Below are 15,837 nucleotides of genomic sequence, written 5' to 3'. Positions count from 1 at the left end.
AATTTGATTCCACCGTAAGAAAATTTGGAAATGTATAGATTATAGTTAAAACGAATTTAAATAATTCGTCTAGAAAGAAATACTTCATTATTTACAAGTAGATAGAGTCTAAAGCAGTGCACTTGGAAAGTTTGGTGATTTAACTGCCCTCACTTGAAAAGAATTCTTCATCTTCGTGCCATATCAGATTCCTGACGTCGGCGACACCTGGCGTAGGTTAGTAACGCGCCAAAGTGTTACTAGGAAAAGTTACTACCCAGAGTGGTTTCCCGTTGCCTACTCTGGGGCGCGATGTTACGCGAGGGGAAAGAATGCCTTCCAGGAGGACTTTCATGGGGAACTGGCCTCCTATTTAGTCGTTATCGGCAAGGAGAAAACCCGGAAAACTCCAAGCAGCCAGCCTGTCCGATCGCGGTGCGAACCCGCGACCGAACTCCCAGTGCTCAGGGTACTAAGACCACTCGGCCACTGGTGGGCGAAAAGAATTAAATACAATCAAATATTTTATTGTGTTTGTTTTGTTAGTTACGGCAATGCAACACTTGGACGATGCCTTCCGAGAGGTCTTTTAAGGGTAAATAGCCCCTATTTAAGCGTTAAAGACGAGTAAAAAACGCGGAAAACCTTACGTCCTGGCGAGGCGCGAATCCACGACTAGTGTTTAGGGAACGGAACCGCGTGACCACTGGTGAGCTGCAATTTTTAATTTATTTTATTTAAAATATATTATCTCTCCGTTTTAGTAGAGCCTTGCAACTGAACAGTACATCATACTTTTCCTCATAACAGTAGAGTCATGTGGGTCATCTATCTAACTCCGTCCTGGGGAAAACTTTTGAATTAAAATAACGTAATTGCCAGTCTATACCAGAAGTTCGTATATAGTTAATCGGGGCTTTCTGCTCCTAATCTGGTCTCGATTTCCATCTAACACAGTTCTCGGGATTAAGAAAGAGAGACACAGACGACAGTGGGAATTTATAGGTCTATAAATTTTTCAAATTGCAGTCCAATTAAATAAAACAGTATATTGTATGTAACTTATATTATTTGTTTTGATTCAGTCCTTCCTCAGTCTACTGTATTGTATTATTCTATATTATTATACAACTAAATTATACAAATTAATAAACTAGTTATGAAAAAATAATGTTTTAATTCAAACTAACTTTTTAAAAATCGTAAGCACGGGCCTACTAGAAGCTTTGTTTAATTTTTTATTTTTCATTCGTAATTATTGTATTTTTTATCATTGTATAAATGTCTAATATATTTATTGCTTTTTGAATTTTTCGATAGATCTTGCATCATTTAATTCTATATCTTATAAGTTGTTTTATAATTTAATTTCAAGTTAACTGCAGAAGAAAATCTTTCTTCTATATTACATAAATAATATAAACTATTATATACATTATATAGTTTGTTTTATTCTTTAGACTTGTTTACAAAAACTTTAGGGAGCAATAAAAGTAAATTAATTTGATCATTATTTGAAATATAACAAGAATAAATTTTGCAAATAATCTGACTTTATGAGATTAAGACTTCAACAGCAAAAACACTATATATGAAAACGGTCTTTATTTCTCTTTTATATAAAGATAGGTAAATAGACTACGTTTTATTATGATAATGTATACCAATAACTATACAAATGCTACCTTATGAGAAATTGATATTTTTCTTTGTTGATATTGTTTTTTTTTATTTCATGCTTTGATATTTAATCTATAGGCATATATCTATTTGCATAATTAATAAATATAAAAAACGAAATTTTTCATCCATTATCATAAAAATTTCAGCACGCTATCTATAAAATAAATTGATACATCTAGGTGGTCTCGTATTTACTCTTCTAGAATTAATTAAGAAAATAATATAAAAACAAAATAAAAGTAAGTTTTTTTAAATGCTAATATCTCATTCTTGTTTATTTTAATCTAACATTAATAATTGATGGCATTGCAAAGAGAAAAAAAGTTGCAATAACTTGTTCAAATGGAGTGTACTAAAACAATATGATAAAAATAAAGAAAATAAACTTATATTAGATTTTTCTTTATACTTTTTTTGGTTATTGTTTAATAAAAATTTGATAAATTCAGTTTTTGTTTTTAATTTTTTGTATCGTGTTATAAATATTTAATAAGCACTTTTTATTTATTTAATTTTACATATTTTTCAAAATCATCGTTTATTTAAATGTTTTTTTTCCTATGTTTATATTTATTTGTTTAATACATTCATCTTAGTTTAATATTAAGTACATTTTATATTTTTTATTATTTTTAAGTATATATTAAAATATGAGAAAATAAACTTTTATTCTGATGTTATAGAATAAATTTACGTAATAAAATTTTAAAAAATATTTCTTAATAATTTTATAATGTTAACGTCCGTAAATAGTCTAGAATTAATTACAGTTATTTCACAAATGATTTAAATTAAATTCCAAAATAAATAAATTCGTCAATNAGATTTAAATTTAACTATACATTTTTAAATGAATAAAATAATTAATATTTATTCTAACTTAAAAATGTTCATTTCCCTTATTACTCGGAATTATATTTAAATATTAATATCTTCGTTCTAAAGTAAATGCAAAGTTTCATTTCCTCTCATTTCGAATGCGATAATAGCATTTGGAATGCAACTTAGGTATTTTGAGCTCATCAAGAGTCCATTAACAATTTTTCTATTTCTTTCACTTCTTAAAGAGGCAAAGAACCTTCTTCCAATAGTCACATTCTCTTGAAGAAAGTAGAATTATCTTTTGACAAATCGCTACTGCCAAGCAGTGGGAAATGCAAGGCGATAGCATCTACGCTTCGACAGTCATTTTCAAAGATATTCTCAGCAAAAGATTGGCTGTATGATTTCTCTTAAAGCCGACACGACAAGATATGTATTGAGGACCTTTTCACATTGACCATCCACTCTAGAGAAGCAAGGACCAATATAGTGAAAGTAATTCATGTGATATAATATTATATGTTCAAGTACGGCCCATTCTTGTCAACATAAACGATAATAGTAGGCACTGAATTTTGATCATCCCAGGTTTACAAATACATAAAATGAAACGGGGTTTTTACTGCTAATTTAATTCAGAATAATGTCATAATATTATAAATTATTTAAAAAATCTGGCAATTGATGTTTTTGAAGTAATGAATAAATAAGAATATACGGAAGCTAATATGATTTTAGAACCTCTCCAAGTTGGGAAAATTCTTTAAACTAGATTTATTTTATTGCAGTAAAGACAACCGGGACAAAAAGTAATGGGTAAATAAGGACACAATATAGTTTGATTTCGCTAAAAGCCTATTGGATGAAGAAACCATAATCCCTTGGATAAACTTCCAAACCTACAATAAAATATTAAAACATCAGACGAGTATTCTACTTTTGAAGTTCTTTCTGAGTTGAGTGTCATTTCTTGTAGATACAGAGGTAATTACCTTCACAATGAAACCTTCGTAACTAACCAAAAACCCGTGGGCACTGAAAGGATGGAATGAAAAGTAGTGGAAATTGGAGAGATAATTAAAGACCTCAGTGGATTTTTAGTGCTTCGATACATTGCACGAGCGGTCTTAAAGTTCAGCCTGCTGGTATCAAAATGTGAACTGCAGAAGGTTGTAAATTACTACTGGTAATACTATTTCCCATGACAGAACAGAAAATAGTCTTATATAAATTACCAACGATAGAAGGTTAAACCAGATGAGGTTTATAAATTGCTTTCTCTCATACAAAATACTACGAAATGACTCATTATATTTCACTTTTTGAATAAAAAGAAAGATTATGCGCTTCCTCTTTAATTACCAATTTTATGACAGAATAATAAGAAACCAGAATGATGTAGATTATCTGTCATTATTAATGGATTGGAAAATTACGTATATTATTTATTGATTATTATAAATAAATATCTCAATACATCAAAATGATTTTATGTGATCATTTAAATTGGTATAATAAAGTTTATAAATTTTCTTCTAAGAAAATGTAGAGAATCTTATTACCTTATAACTTAATATTATCTTTGCATAATGCTATTAAGAAAAGCAGAATCATAAAATGGTTTTATTAAGCTCTAAAATAGTAAGTTAGGAAAACTTCTATAAAAACTCTGTTTAATAACACTCAGCAATGCAATTTTGATTTATTATTTGATAGTATTAATATCCTGTTTTATACTATAAAAAAATGCATTTTTGTTTCCTGTCATTACATCAAAGTTTAAAAATATATTGCTTCACTTTGTAGTTACTATACTCGGAAATTCTATTGTTTGAATTTTTGTGAAAAGAACTATGCACATTAAGAAAACGATAAAAGTTTATAATTATACTTAAAGTATCGAAAATGTTATTTAAAAGTTTAAATTCATGGTATAAAATTAACCATAAAAATTATTTTTTCTTACTTTTAATATGTTTAATTAATTATTTACTTATTATATTATTAATTTAGTTTTACCGGTTTTGAACAACAATATTATAGTAAAAGCTGTATAAAACGAAACCTAAATAAAACAGAAAAATCTTCGAAACGGAGCGATTTTCTACGATAAATATACAACGGAAAAGTATTCAACGAGATGATTTTTTGGTACGAAGAATGTAACTTAATCTGAATAAAGCGGAAAATTACGATTCCTAGTGTAGCCTAGGCAAATATGTAAAATCATCTCCAGATATCATGATTATCTCAGAGCGTGACAAATTACATTCTGAGAACGATTTTGAACCTTGTCAGAGAAACGAAGATCACGTGTCAAGGGAACATACTGACACAATGCCTTTATTACTATTAGTCTTTGTTGGAATTAACCAGGGACAGAATCAAGAAGTTTCAAGAATCTAGTTCTCGAGAACAAGCAACGAATGTAATTCTTGAAAACGATAAGAATAAGGCAACGCGGCGCTACCAATTTATCTTTTACGAATTAGTTGGTAACTAACTAGTACCTATCTCTCTCCTCAGCAATATTAATTATAACATATGAACACACCTAGGAACTGGAAGTTATAAGAAGTCATTATATTATAATTTAGACCCATGTAAAAATTTATTTAATTTTTTTGATAATGTGTAGCACGTGTAGTGACATATTTTATTTTATTTATTTATGTAATATACAAAAAGTTGTTAACTTATTTCAAAAATTCAAATCAAAATAAAATTCGAACGAATGGTTCCATTTTGGAACGATAAAGGAAAACCTGAGGATGGCCTATCCAAATAGGCTGAAAACGTTTGAATAAAGAGAAAAAACTCGGCAAGTAGAATTCAGGTGTGTTCATATATTATAACTAGTATCTAGTTGATTAACATGTCAATTATTATAGAAATTGAAGTTAACGATTAATTAAAGTATTTCTTAAGCCAGATCACAGAATAACTTGGTCTTTCTTCTCTGCATTACTATAATGCGATTAGAATTTCCGACGGCAGAACGAGACACTAAAAGTTCTCGGTACTTGAATTGACTTGTTCGTTGTCATATGAGTTCACTTAGGCCGGATCCGAGAACTATTCGAATACTTAGCTCAAGTTCTCTGGAACAACAAAAACATTTTGCAATTGAATAGGGCGCAATTTTTTTATTCGAACTCTCTCATCTTTAGTTGAAATCATTTGAATTAAATCTAATAATCAAATTATTTTACGTGTGTAAAAGTATTTTAATATAAAAAATGAACGTAACTGTATGTCGGTTTTCTGGTACAATTTTTATAAAAATACCGAAACTTGTTTAACATCGTACGATTCCGGTTTATACATATTTTACTGTATTTGCATAACAGAATTTTAAGAATTAATTAATAGCAATAAAAATTTTAGTACAGTATTAACATAGAAACATATTAGAAAAATAATTTTCACATTTAATTACAATTTTCTACAGAAGTAGTGAATTTATTCTAATAAATTACAAAATATACATATTAAATAAATTTTCTTGTTAAAGCAAAAATATATTTGTTATAACAATAATTTTTATTATATATATATATAAACATGCCAGATATAAGATTTTCAAAATAAAATTGACTTCTTTATATCGGTATTTTAAACAATGTCTGAAATATACATCCATTTATTATTTGTCATGTTCTAAAGAAATATATAACTTTTAAAATATTATTATATTAAAATTTATATTTAGACGATTTTCTAAATAAAAGTCGTAAACATGATTTATTTCCTTAAACCATGCAAATAAAATTCATCGAAGAAATTCCTCTAAAATAAATGCCTTTTTTTACTAAAATAATTTTTAAAAAAAATTTAGCTTTGAAAGACTTAAAAGAAATATATTTTTATTTTTTTAGTAAGAAGTTAAAAGCGGAAAATTATTTTAAAATGATATTTATATCTTATATTAACTATATTAAAATTGCTTGATGAGAAAAATGAATATATAGTTTAATTACTCTATAATAAACTTTTACATATGAAATACGATATCCAATGGAAGAAGAAATGATAGATAAGAAAATGAAATAAAAGAGTTCTATTTAAAATTTATAATTTAGACAAAAGAATTAATAAACTTGCTTCACTTATTTTAAATTAATGCTTGAGCTAAACGATATAGATTTAAACGTAAATCAGCTATTTTAATTAATAAATGATATTCTTTCGTGTTTGTTAAACATTCTGTGAATTAATTGTAAAAGATAATTTATTATCAACAAAGTTTAATGAGAAATGCAAAGGTAAAAATAATAAAAGAAACGAGTGTATATAAAAGAAATGATATATGAAAATAAATTCGAAATGATATTAAAAAGAAACAACATCAGATGCATATTTTTCTTAGTTTATCTACTTCGCTTTTATATATTTACACGTATACATGATCCGTCAAATATGTATTGTCAGAAAATGTCAAATATCTGTTTGTTTCACTTATTCATTCTGACAAATATGACTTTTCTAGTAACAAATTTCAGAATTACACATTACGATCATTCGAAGGAAATTGTAAACATGAATACTGTAACATTTAATTATTTTATTATTAATATATTTAAATATTAATTTTTTTTTTAAAAAAATCTTATTTTAAAAGTTTACTATTGTCATTATCCCAATAAATTTATTTTCAGATTATAAAAATTGTTCAATGTTAGCAATAAAAATTTATTTGGGGAATTTGGATGAGGTTTGTTTTATAGTATCTAACTTCGGGATATGACTTTTACTTTGTCAATAAAACTGATACGTTATATGATTCAATACGATATCATCGAAGAAATCTTTATGTCAGAAATACTTTAAGTGAAAGAAACATTACTAAAACGATACCGAAGAAAGAAACAAGTCGGGTCAATAATGTTCCACCTTGTCGAATATCTTTATATATATATTTCTATATATGATGGGAATTGTATTTCGAAATGTTTATTTTTATTATATTGCATTATATTAAATATTACATTATACAAAAAATGATTGAACGTTTCATTAGACCAAAAAAATTGTAATTATCATTCAGAAAAAAGAAATATTTGATTGATATTTTTTGGTTTTTAGTTCTCACAATTTAGTTTTAGTTAACATTTTCTCTCTTTTTTTTGCGTAAAAGTTGATTAGTTAGCTCACAGAGTTTTAACAGATGTTTTTTTTTAGACGTTTCATCAATTTGTTTTTCTCTCCTTACAATTCTTGTCGCCTGCTAATGGCAAAATCTGAAGCTGAGGGAAATACGATGAAAAACCACATCTGCACTCAAATTTAGAAAGAAAAATTGCAACAAATGGATGAAAAATATGATTTTTTTTTTTTTGCTATCGGGTAAAGATTTCCTACATATGTTAACATTGATTATGAAAACTAAGAAGATGGCAATGAATAATTGCTTAATGTTAACAATATAATAACCTTAATATATTTAAAATAATATATTATATTAAATATATTTATAAGCTAAGAAATTTTTGTTTTATATCTGATTAACACATATTATTTTAAAAAATTTAAGTTATAATCTTTATTTAGCTATTTTAAAAATATTTAACCATTATATGTAAGTTGCATTTATCTGTATACTTTGTGAAATTTAAGAAAAGTTTTTAAATAAAAATTGTAATGATGTATATAACAAATGTAGTTAATATAAAAACTAAAAATTATATGAAATTTCATACAATTATGCGATTATTCAAATAATTATAAAATCATTTTATATGAATAATTTTCATTTTCTATATAATATATAAACTTACATCATAATATAATCTAATCATATATTGAAGGTATGTATAGCCTATATTTAACAATTAAAATTAATTGCCGTTTTATAGGCTTAAATATAGATAGAAATTTAATACGTACTGTACAACTTAATACATTAATTAAGATTAAAAACTCTTCTATCGTGCGACTTCCTATAAAATTAATATAATTCTAAATGCTTAAAAACTCTATTCTTTTGATAACATTTTATTTTTACATTATATTTTCATAAATAATCTGTAATATAATTTAATACTTGTATTGTAATTTATAATATATATGTATTATAATTAATTAAAAATTTCACACAGACAGACATTTTAAAAAATAATTGGTTTGTTTATTTATTAAAAACACCTTACAAAAGTTATAAAATTATATTTTTAAAAGTAAACGTTTAAAAAACAATAAGGTAAATTTTAGTAATTTTTTTATTAGAATTAATTTATAATGTGTATAAAAATATTTGTTTGAAAAAGTTATAATAATTAATTGAGTTTTTAAGGCTTCACTAATATATTTAAAGAAATAAATTAATCGCAAAATTTAAAAATTAAATATTCCATTAAAGATCCAGTCAACAAGGAGCACTACTTGATTGCACCTCGGATAAAAAAAAATTAAATTTCGAAATGAAAGATTCCATTAAAGATTTAAAAACAATAAATTGGAGAAAGCTATAAAAACAATAGTTAATTTTGAACTTTAAGTTCGCAGTGATTGTCAGCTTCTATTGTGAGAGAGCAAAGAATTTCATTTTGTTGATGGATGGTTTTAAAACGTCATTCTGAACTGATTCTTCAGTAATGTGCAATTTGTAATTTTGATAGCGCACATAGAAGACAATTTTGATATATTTTCATCACATATCATGTCTGGCTTTGATGAAATTATTATTTCGTGTAAGTTTAAATATGATGTTAAAGAATAACATTAGTTATAATTGAATGACTCCAAATTATTTTTTAAAAAAGACGTTTTAAAAGTCTTTCGCCTGCCTTCTACAAAATTTATTGTTGTTTAGATTGTTACTTTAATCTAAATGCTATTCGACGTTGACTCGATAATACTTTAGTGAAACCAGAATTGAACAACACTGCGTATTAACATAATTAAAGTTGTGAAAGAAAGGAAATTGAAGCAATTTTTATCTTTGCAAAGTTTCCATTCCAGTAAAGCCAATGACGTTAAAGTTAAGGTGACGAACCAGAAATGAGTCTGGAGACAAGAGATGATACAGGGGAAAAAAGAAAGCCGAGAAGATATCGCCAATTGTCATGAGATATATCCCAGCCTGTCTTTAGGGGGTCTATTATGAAGCTGATTACTAAAGCAAGAATCATCGGACTAAAAAACTGAAAAAAGAACATTCTTTATTTCTATTGCATAGCTTCTGTTCAATGAGAAAAGAAAGGAAAAAAGAAAGATTCCACTTAAGTAAAGAAGTATTTTTTAATCTCGGAAAACTAATAAAAAAAAATGAATGAATGATCTTTCTTGTAAATTCGTATTAAAAATTTGAACTTTTTTGTTATTTTCCTTAAGTGATTTTTCGCGAAACTTCTGTTTAAATTTGTTGGGAATATTCAGTGATTCCGTGTACTACTAATTAATTTTTATTTTCTGTTGCAAGATGATTTCGCCTTGTTCATTATCTCGTTATAAACATTGAAGAGATAAATGAACAGCATTCATTTATTTATTGAACTGTTTTCTCAATAAGTAAATTCAATAATTAATGAATATATTTTCTAAATCTCATTTATCAAATTCTCATCTTCTAGCCGCTATTTAATATGTTATAATTCTTGTAAATCGTTTTAAATAAATAAATAATTAATTAATTAAAATTGTTCGTTCACTTAAGTTTTCAATTTTAACAATAAATTTTTCCATTTAATAACACGTACTGGACCTGAATATTATTTTCGATTTGCGATTAAAATTCTACTTAAAAATAATATAAAAATTACGAGTTTAATCAAATTTATTACGAATATTTTAAAACATTTTCTTTATCAATTAATAACATTTTAACCGAGTTATTAATTAAATTAATTTACGTCATTTCTGATATATACCGCGTATATATTCTAATTATTTATAAACTGAGTTGACACTGTTATTCCTACTTGAAACATAAATTATATAAAATTGGGATATTCTATATAAAATATTAATTTACTTCAACCCGTATTAATTTCAAAGTTCATTCTTTTAACTATTTATTACATTTTCTACCTAAAAATCTTGCACTTAACAATAAATCTGCTGAATTTTGCCAAAGCTTTATAATAGAGTATTAAAACCTACACGAACTCATAGTTGATAAAATATGTCTTTCGTTCGTGATTAAGAATTTAATCGGGAACTTTAGACAGTAAGGAATCGAAATTTCAGTCTAGCAGTCTCTAATCGATAATCTGATATAAATCTTATCATTCCTTAAAGCATTATTTTACGGTATTTACAGTGTCATTCATAATTACACTTAATCCATCCTGTTTCGAAACATATTAGAAGTTTGCTGGCCATTTAAATCTTAGAGAACTTAGAGAACTGGATTAATAATAAAAAGAAAACATCAAAATTTTAATTATATTTAAAGATAATCTTGTTATTTTTAATATCTGAAAATGGTATTTGTGATTCGTAATAACGTCAAAGAAAGAAAGAAGAAAGAATAAACATTTATTAATGCCTTAAAATGAACTTCACACAGATATTTTTAAAGTATTAATATCACTAATTTTGTTATCATGTATTAGTGTTGTATTTTAATTAGTTATTGTTAGTTTTATAAAATGAACAGTAGGATTTGCTATATATAAAGACAAGTACTACATGGCATTCTGGAAAACTAATCAGTGCTGTTCTTGTGGGAATTGCAACATCCATTAAGAAACAAGCTAACTTAAGTTGTCTGAATTTATTTTTTTTATTTTTTTGTTTTTTTCAGTACACCATAAAATTCTTAACACGTCATCAATAATAAAAACAATTTTGTTTTGTTTCAAAAGATGCAAAATTTGTAAGCTTTCTCTGATGATAAACTCACTTTAACGATTAACTAAATGAGCTTATAGGTTTATGTTTATCGAAAAGGTGAAATTGTTATCTTATTTTAGTACAAGCTCATTTTATAAATATTCATAAATATATAATTTATGAAGAGAAACATGCGATGCCACTAGAGGAAGTGGTTAATTCAGTTTTGAGAACATATAATGGGGCATGTTAGCACAAATTACACTTACTTAATTACGTATATTAAATGCACAGCTAGAATAATGATTAATCGTCGTTATAATGCAGAGTGGGAAAACTCTTCGAACTTTCTAATTTTCTACTATTTAACGATAAATACAGAACCAAAGAAGTATAAAGTTTTCTAATTGTTACCTGCCAGCCATGTATAAACAACCAACTAAAAATTAATTTTGCAAGATATTTTTAGAAAAACATCACATGAATATTTTAAGCAATCTTTAGTGAAGTAGCCAATTTAAAGATTGCAATTGGAAAAATAGGACGAGTGTTACTTTCTGCAAATACGTTTTTCTTATTTATTGCGAATGGAAACAAGTCAGTTAAATTGAAATCAATATTTTTTGATTATTATATCAGCTCGTGTTGTTATTTTTCAAAAATCACCGATTGCAGATTTCTCTTTTATTTAATATATTTTTTTATCGACAAAATACTGCATTTATATTTACGCTATGACAATATACAGATATCGAATTTAGAAAGTCAAATCTGAACTGTTAGGAAAGCTCAAAACTAAGATATACCATTTTCCTTCAAACCGAGATAAATATTATTCAGAAAATCTAAAGAATATTTGATTCCAATTCCTTCAGAGATTTTTCCTTATCTGGCAAATATGGTGCCTCATCCATACTTTTTTATTTTTATTTTAATGCTTAGCATTGATTTGTATTTTTTTTTATTTTTTCCGAAAAAGCAACGTCAAATAATTTTAAAGTTAGGAGAAATATGAAAAGTTATTTCTATCATTCAGTTCTATGTAAATATAACATGCAAAGATAGATAAATAAACAAGAATACAAGAGATATATTTATTCATTCAATAATATAGATAATGCAGAAGGAGATAAGAACATAAAATTACATCTCTTAAACTAAATTATTAGTACTTATATTTATTTTTTTTCTGGAGAAATAATATCTTATCAGTATTTTGCATACCCCGTAGATTTGTTATAAATCGTACAAAATTTTGATTCACTTATCAGACAGTAAATATTAATGCGTATCGTTAAAATCTGACTTCTAAAATCATTAATGAAGCATACTTTAAAGGTTTCAAAGGTATTAAGGTGCATTTGTATTAAATGATTTTATTTCAACACTAATTTTCTTTCATTTAATTTTTCTTGGAAGAAAACTATTTGTGCTTTTATACATTTGTATGCGGCATTCATAGCTGCAAATTTATCTCCAACGAAAAATTAAACACTTACGCATTATTACGAATTAAAAATTACATATAATAAATTAATTATTAATTGTTTTTATTCGTATATTTATATAACTCAGTGTAATTTTATATCGTTATAATTTTTACTTATTTTAAAAATACATTTTGCAACGATAATTATTATTTTATTTTGTCTTCTCGAAATTTTAATTAAATTTTCTTAGCCTAATAAATTTAAAAATTTCTTTCAAAATATATTAAAATTAAATCACGTTTATTATCTTTTTATATAAAATGAATATGTAAATTATATATTTAAAATTAAAATGTAAAAGAAGAAAAATATTTAATTTTTCATTAATAACTAAGTTATTGTTTTATTTATTAAACATTTTAACACAATATCCCTATTGTTTATTGTAGTTAAATGTATTAGAACTTGCTTCGGATAACGTTCTATAGAATTTTGAAGACGAATTTTTTGATAAAACAAAATATACTTTAGAATAAAATTAAAACACTTTATAGGAAATTTAATAATTTTCTAAATAAATTAGCCTGCTACAAACTTCTCAGGCGATTACTTTCAGAAAAACGCTAATTATTTACACAATCTGAGTGTCGATAATTTAAGTCAATGCCTTCCAAACCGTTTGAGTTGTTCTTGGGCTTGCTCTGGTGTTTGTATTGCATCATGTTTTCCCATTACCTCGTTTGTTCAACTGAAGCGTGGAGAACAAAATTTCCTGGACAGCTGGTGACGATTATAACCCTAATGAGGTGGCCAAACCCATCCAAAGCAGAGAAAACATCTATGTTAAGCCTTGCTACAGATCTCGGAATTTCGCCGTAAGTACATTACTCACAATTGTTTCTAATTTCGTGTTAATATCGCTTTAAATTTATATAAAATTTAATAAAACTACATACGATAAGTAGGACAATTTTTATTTCATTCTGTTAAATTGTAGATTAAAAACATTAACTTAATAAAATACATAAAATAATTTTTTATATTTTTTTATGATTGTAAGTTGTATTTTCAAATATTTTTTTCAAAAGTAATATTCTTATATGCCTCAAATCAATATTTAAACCTGTTAAATGACAGTCCCTCTTCAAGTTTAAAAGAATTCAATCACTTCTAACTTGGATTCTTCTAGCTCGTCGATAACATGATCGTATTAAAGGATTCCTTTCGCGGGATCAACCACCAGTATTGGTCGTAATAGAGAACGTGGTTTGAGTATATACAAACTTTAAGTGCAATGATGAACTTTACAGTGAAACGTGTTCTTTCAACCAAATTTTCCTTTCTCTAGCTACTTGTAACTTGTTTGATATAAACATCAAAGAGACTATACTACTTTTCTCTTGTTCTAACTAAAATAACGAATATTTTAATTCTAATTAGCAATTTTCATTAACTGATTACATAGTTAGGATTACGAATTACTCAAATTATTTGAAATTTTGCTTATCTAAATTTAAAAGTTTCAGTATTCAATCCATTCAAATCTTTAAAAATCTCCTTATAAAAATGAAAATGAAACTCTTGAAAGTGTTAAGATATTTTCAAGATAACGGAATTAATAATAAACGCAATTCATCATTATCATTACATATTAAAATATAACGATAATGATAAATTACGTTTATTAATTACACATTTAATTTTTATTTTTAACAATTACTTATTTCATAAATTTAGAAACTTCGTAATATTTGAAGATATAATTATAATTATATTTATTCTTATATACATGTTACCATTTTTTGTTTCGTTATAATATATAGGATGTAGCAAAAAATAATAATAATAAAGATTAAAAAGAAGCATTTTTTTCGATTGCATTTCTCAGCCAGTCACATCCAACATTAAGGGTATTCACCTTTATAACAAAAAAAAAATCTCGCTAAATTTCATATTTTAATCGAGTCCAACTTTTACCAAGTAAAAGTGTCACGCATATCATTAAGAAGAATTTTTTTTCCAAAACAATACATTTATCAATAAGTTTAACTTTGAGAAAATGTTGCACGGAAATTTAATACACGTGAATGCGATAAATCTTCATTGTCAACAATTAACGAGAATGTTTATCTTTCCGATGATCTATATCGCAAATAAGCAAACGTACTTTCTAATAAATCAGTCTAGAAAGTTACCTAAGTAAATCTATAAAGTTCATGTTTCGAGTATAAATAGAAATATAATTGGATATTTTTTACTTACCGATGACTGCAGCCGATAGGCAGATTAGCGATGATATTAGAATTTTCCAACTCATGTCAGTTGTGGCTTTATCCAATTTGACGTCGGAGGATGAGGAACTGAGGTTATCCTATGCGATGCACTTGTCTAAACTGACGACTGCCAAGAAGAGTAGGAGGACAGCGCATGACTAGTCCTTCATGCGGAGTTCGCTTCTGTGTGTGGAGATGCGGTCGGTTCCACTTCCTTCCGGGAAGGATGGAACTTCCATTGAAATTACATTGGTTTTTAAATTTCTATTTATTCTCAGATACACTCATTTATATGGAAATCGTCGTAGAGACTTCATTGAAACTATCGACTAACTTCTGAAAGATTTTATTGTTTTCTCATATTCATACTTACATAACGTATAAGAATTAACCTATTTCCGATTCTTATAAATTATACTCAAATAGATATATTGTTTATCTTTATAAGATGGTAATATATGAGTTCGAATCTCTCATAAAGCGCATATATAGAAAAGACAACAAGCGAGTCTTGAAAATCTCATTCTTCTGTTTAGTTTCAACTGTTTTAATACATAAATTGCGTATTCAGATTTAACGACTAGCCATATGCATTAAGTAAGATAATTAGATATAATAATTTATCATAATCTAGAGAGATTGGACGATCTTTGTTTATACAGGTTTGTAGTAAGAGCTAACCTTCGATCAATACTATCTGCAAGTTTCCTTATAAAGGACAATAGACAAACCCTTTAGATATTATCCCTTGACAATAAAGTCAACTCAGTGCAAAATTCTTGCAGATAATGCTACCAGTCTATAATTCATACCGTCTTATAGTAGATAGTATCATTCGAAAATATTATATTTTCTAAATTTTTATTCATATTTTA

General features: G+C 26.2%; 1 protein-coding gene across 1 annotated transcript in view; it reads right to left on the bottom strand.

The window, feature by feature from the left end:
• The window catches only part of LOC111630789 (hemicentin-1-like), a 90,330-nt gene extending 75,260 nt beyond the window's left edge, over window positions 1–15,070 (bottom strand). The window contains exon 1 of the mRNA XM_023374945.1: window positions 14,952–15,070. Coding sequence (XP_023230713.1) covers window positions 14,952–15,006 — 55 coding nt within the window. The 5' untranslated portion in view covers window positions 15,007–15,070. The remainder of the gene's footprint in view (window positions 1–14,951) is intronic.
• Between the last annotated feature and the right edge of the window lie 767 nt (window positions 15,071–15,837).

The sequence above is a fragment of the Centruroides sculpturatus genome, unplaced genomic scaffold (genome assembly GCF_000671375.1).
Source record: "Centruroides sculpturatus isolate CEXI.00-Female unplaced genomic scaffold, Cexi_2.0 scaffold702, whole genome shotgun sequence".
In the NCBI taxonomy this organism is placed as follows: Eukaryota; Metazoa; Arthropoda; class Arachnida; order Scorpiones; family Buthidae; genus Centruroides; species Centruroides sculpturatus.
The sequence above is the reverse complement of the archived record's forward strand: the minus strand, read 5'-3'. Positions and strand labels throughout refer to the sequence as shown.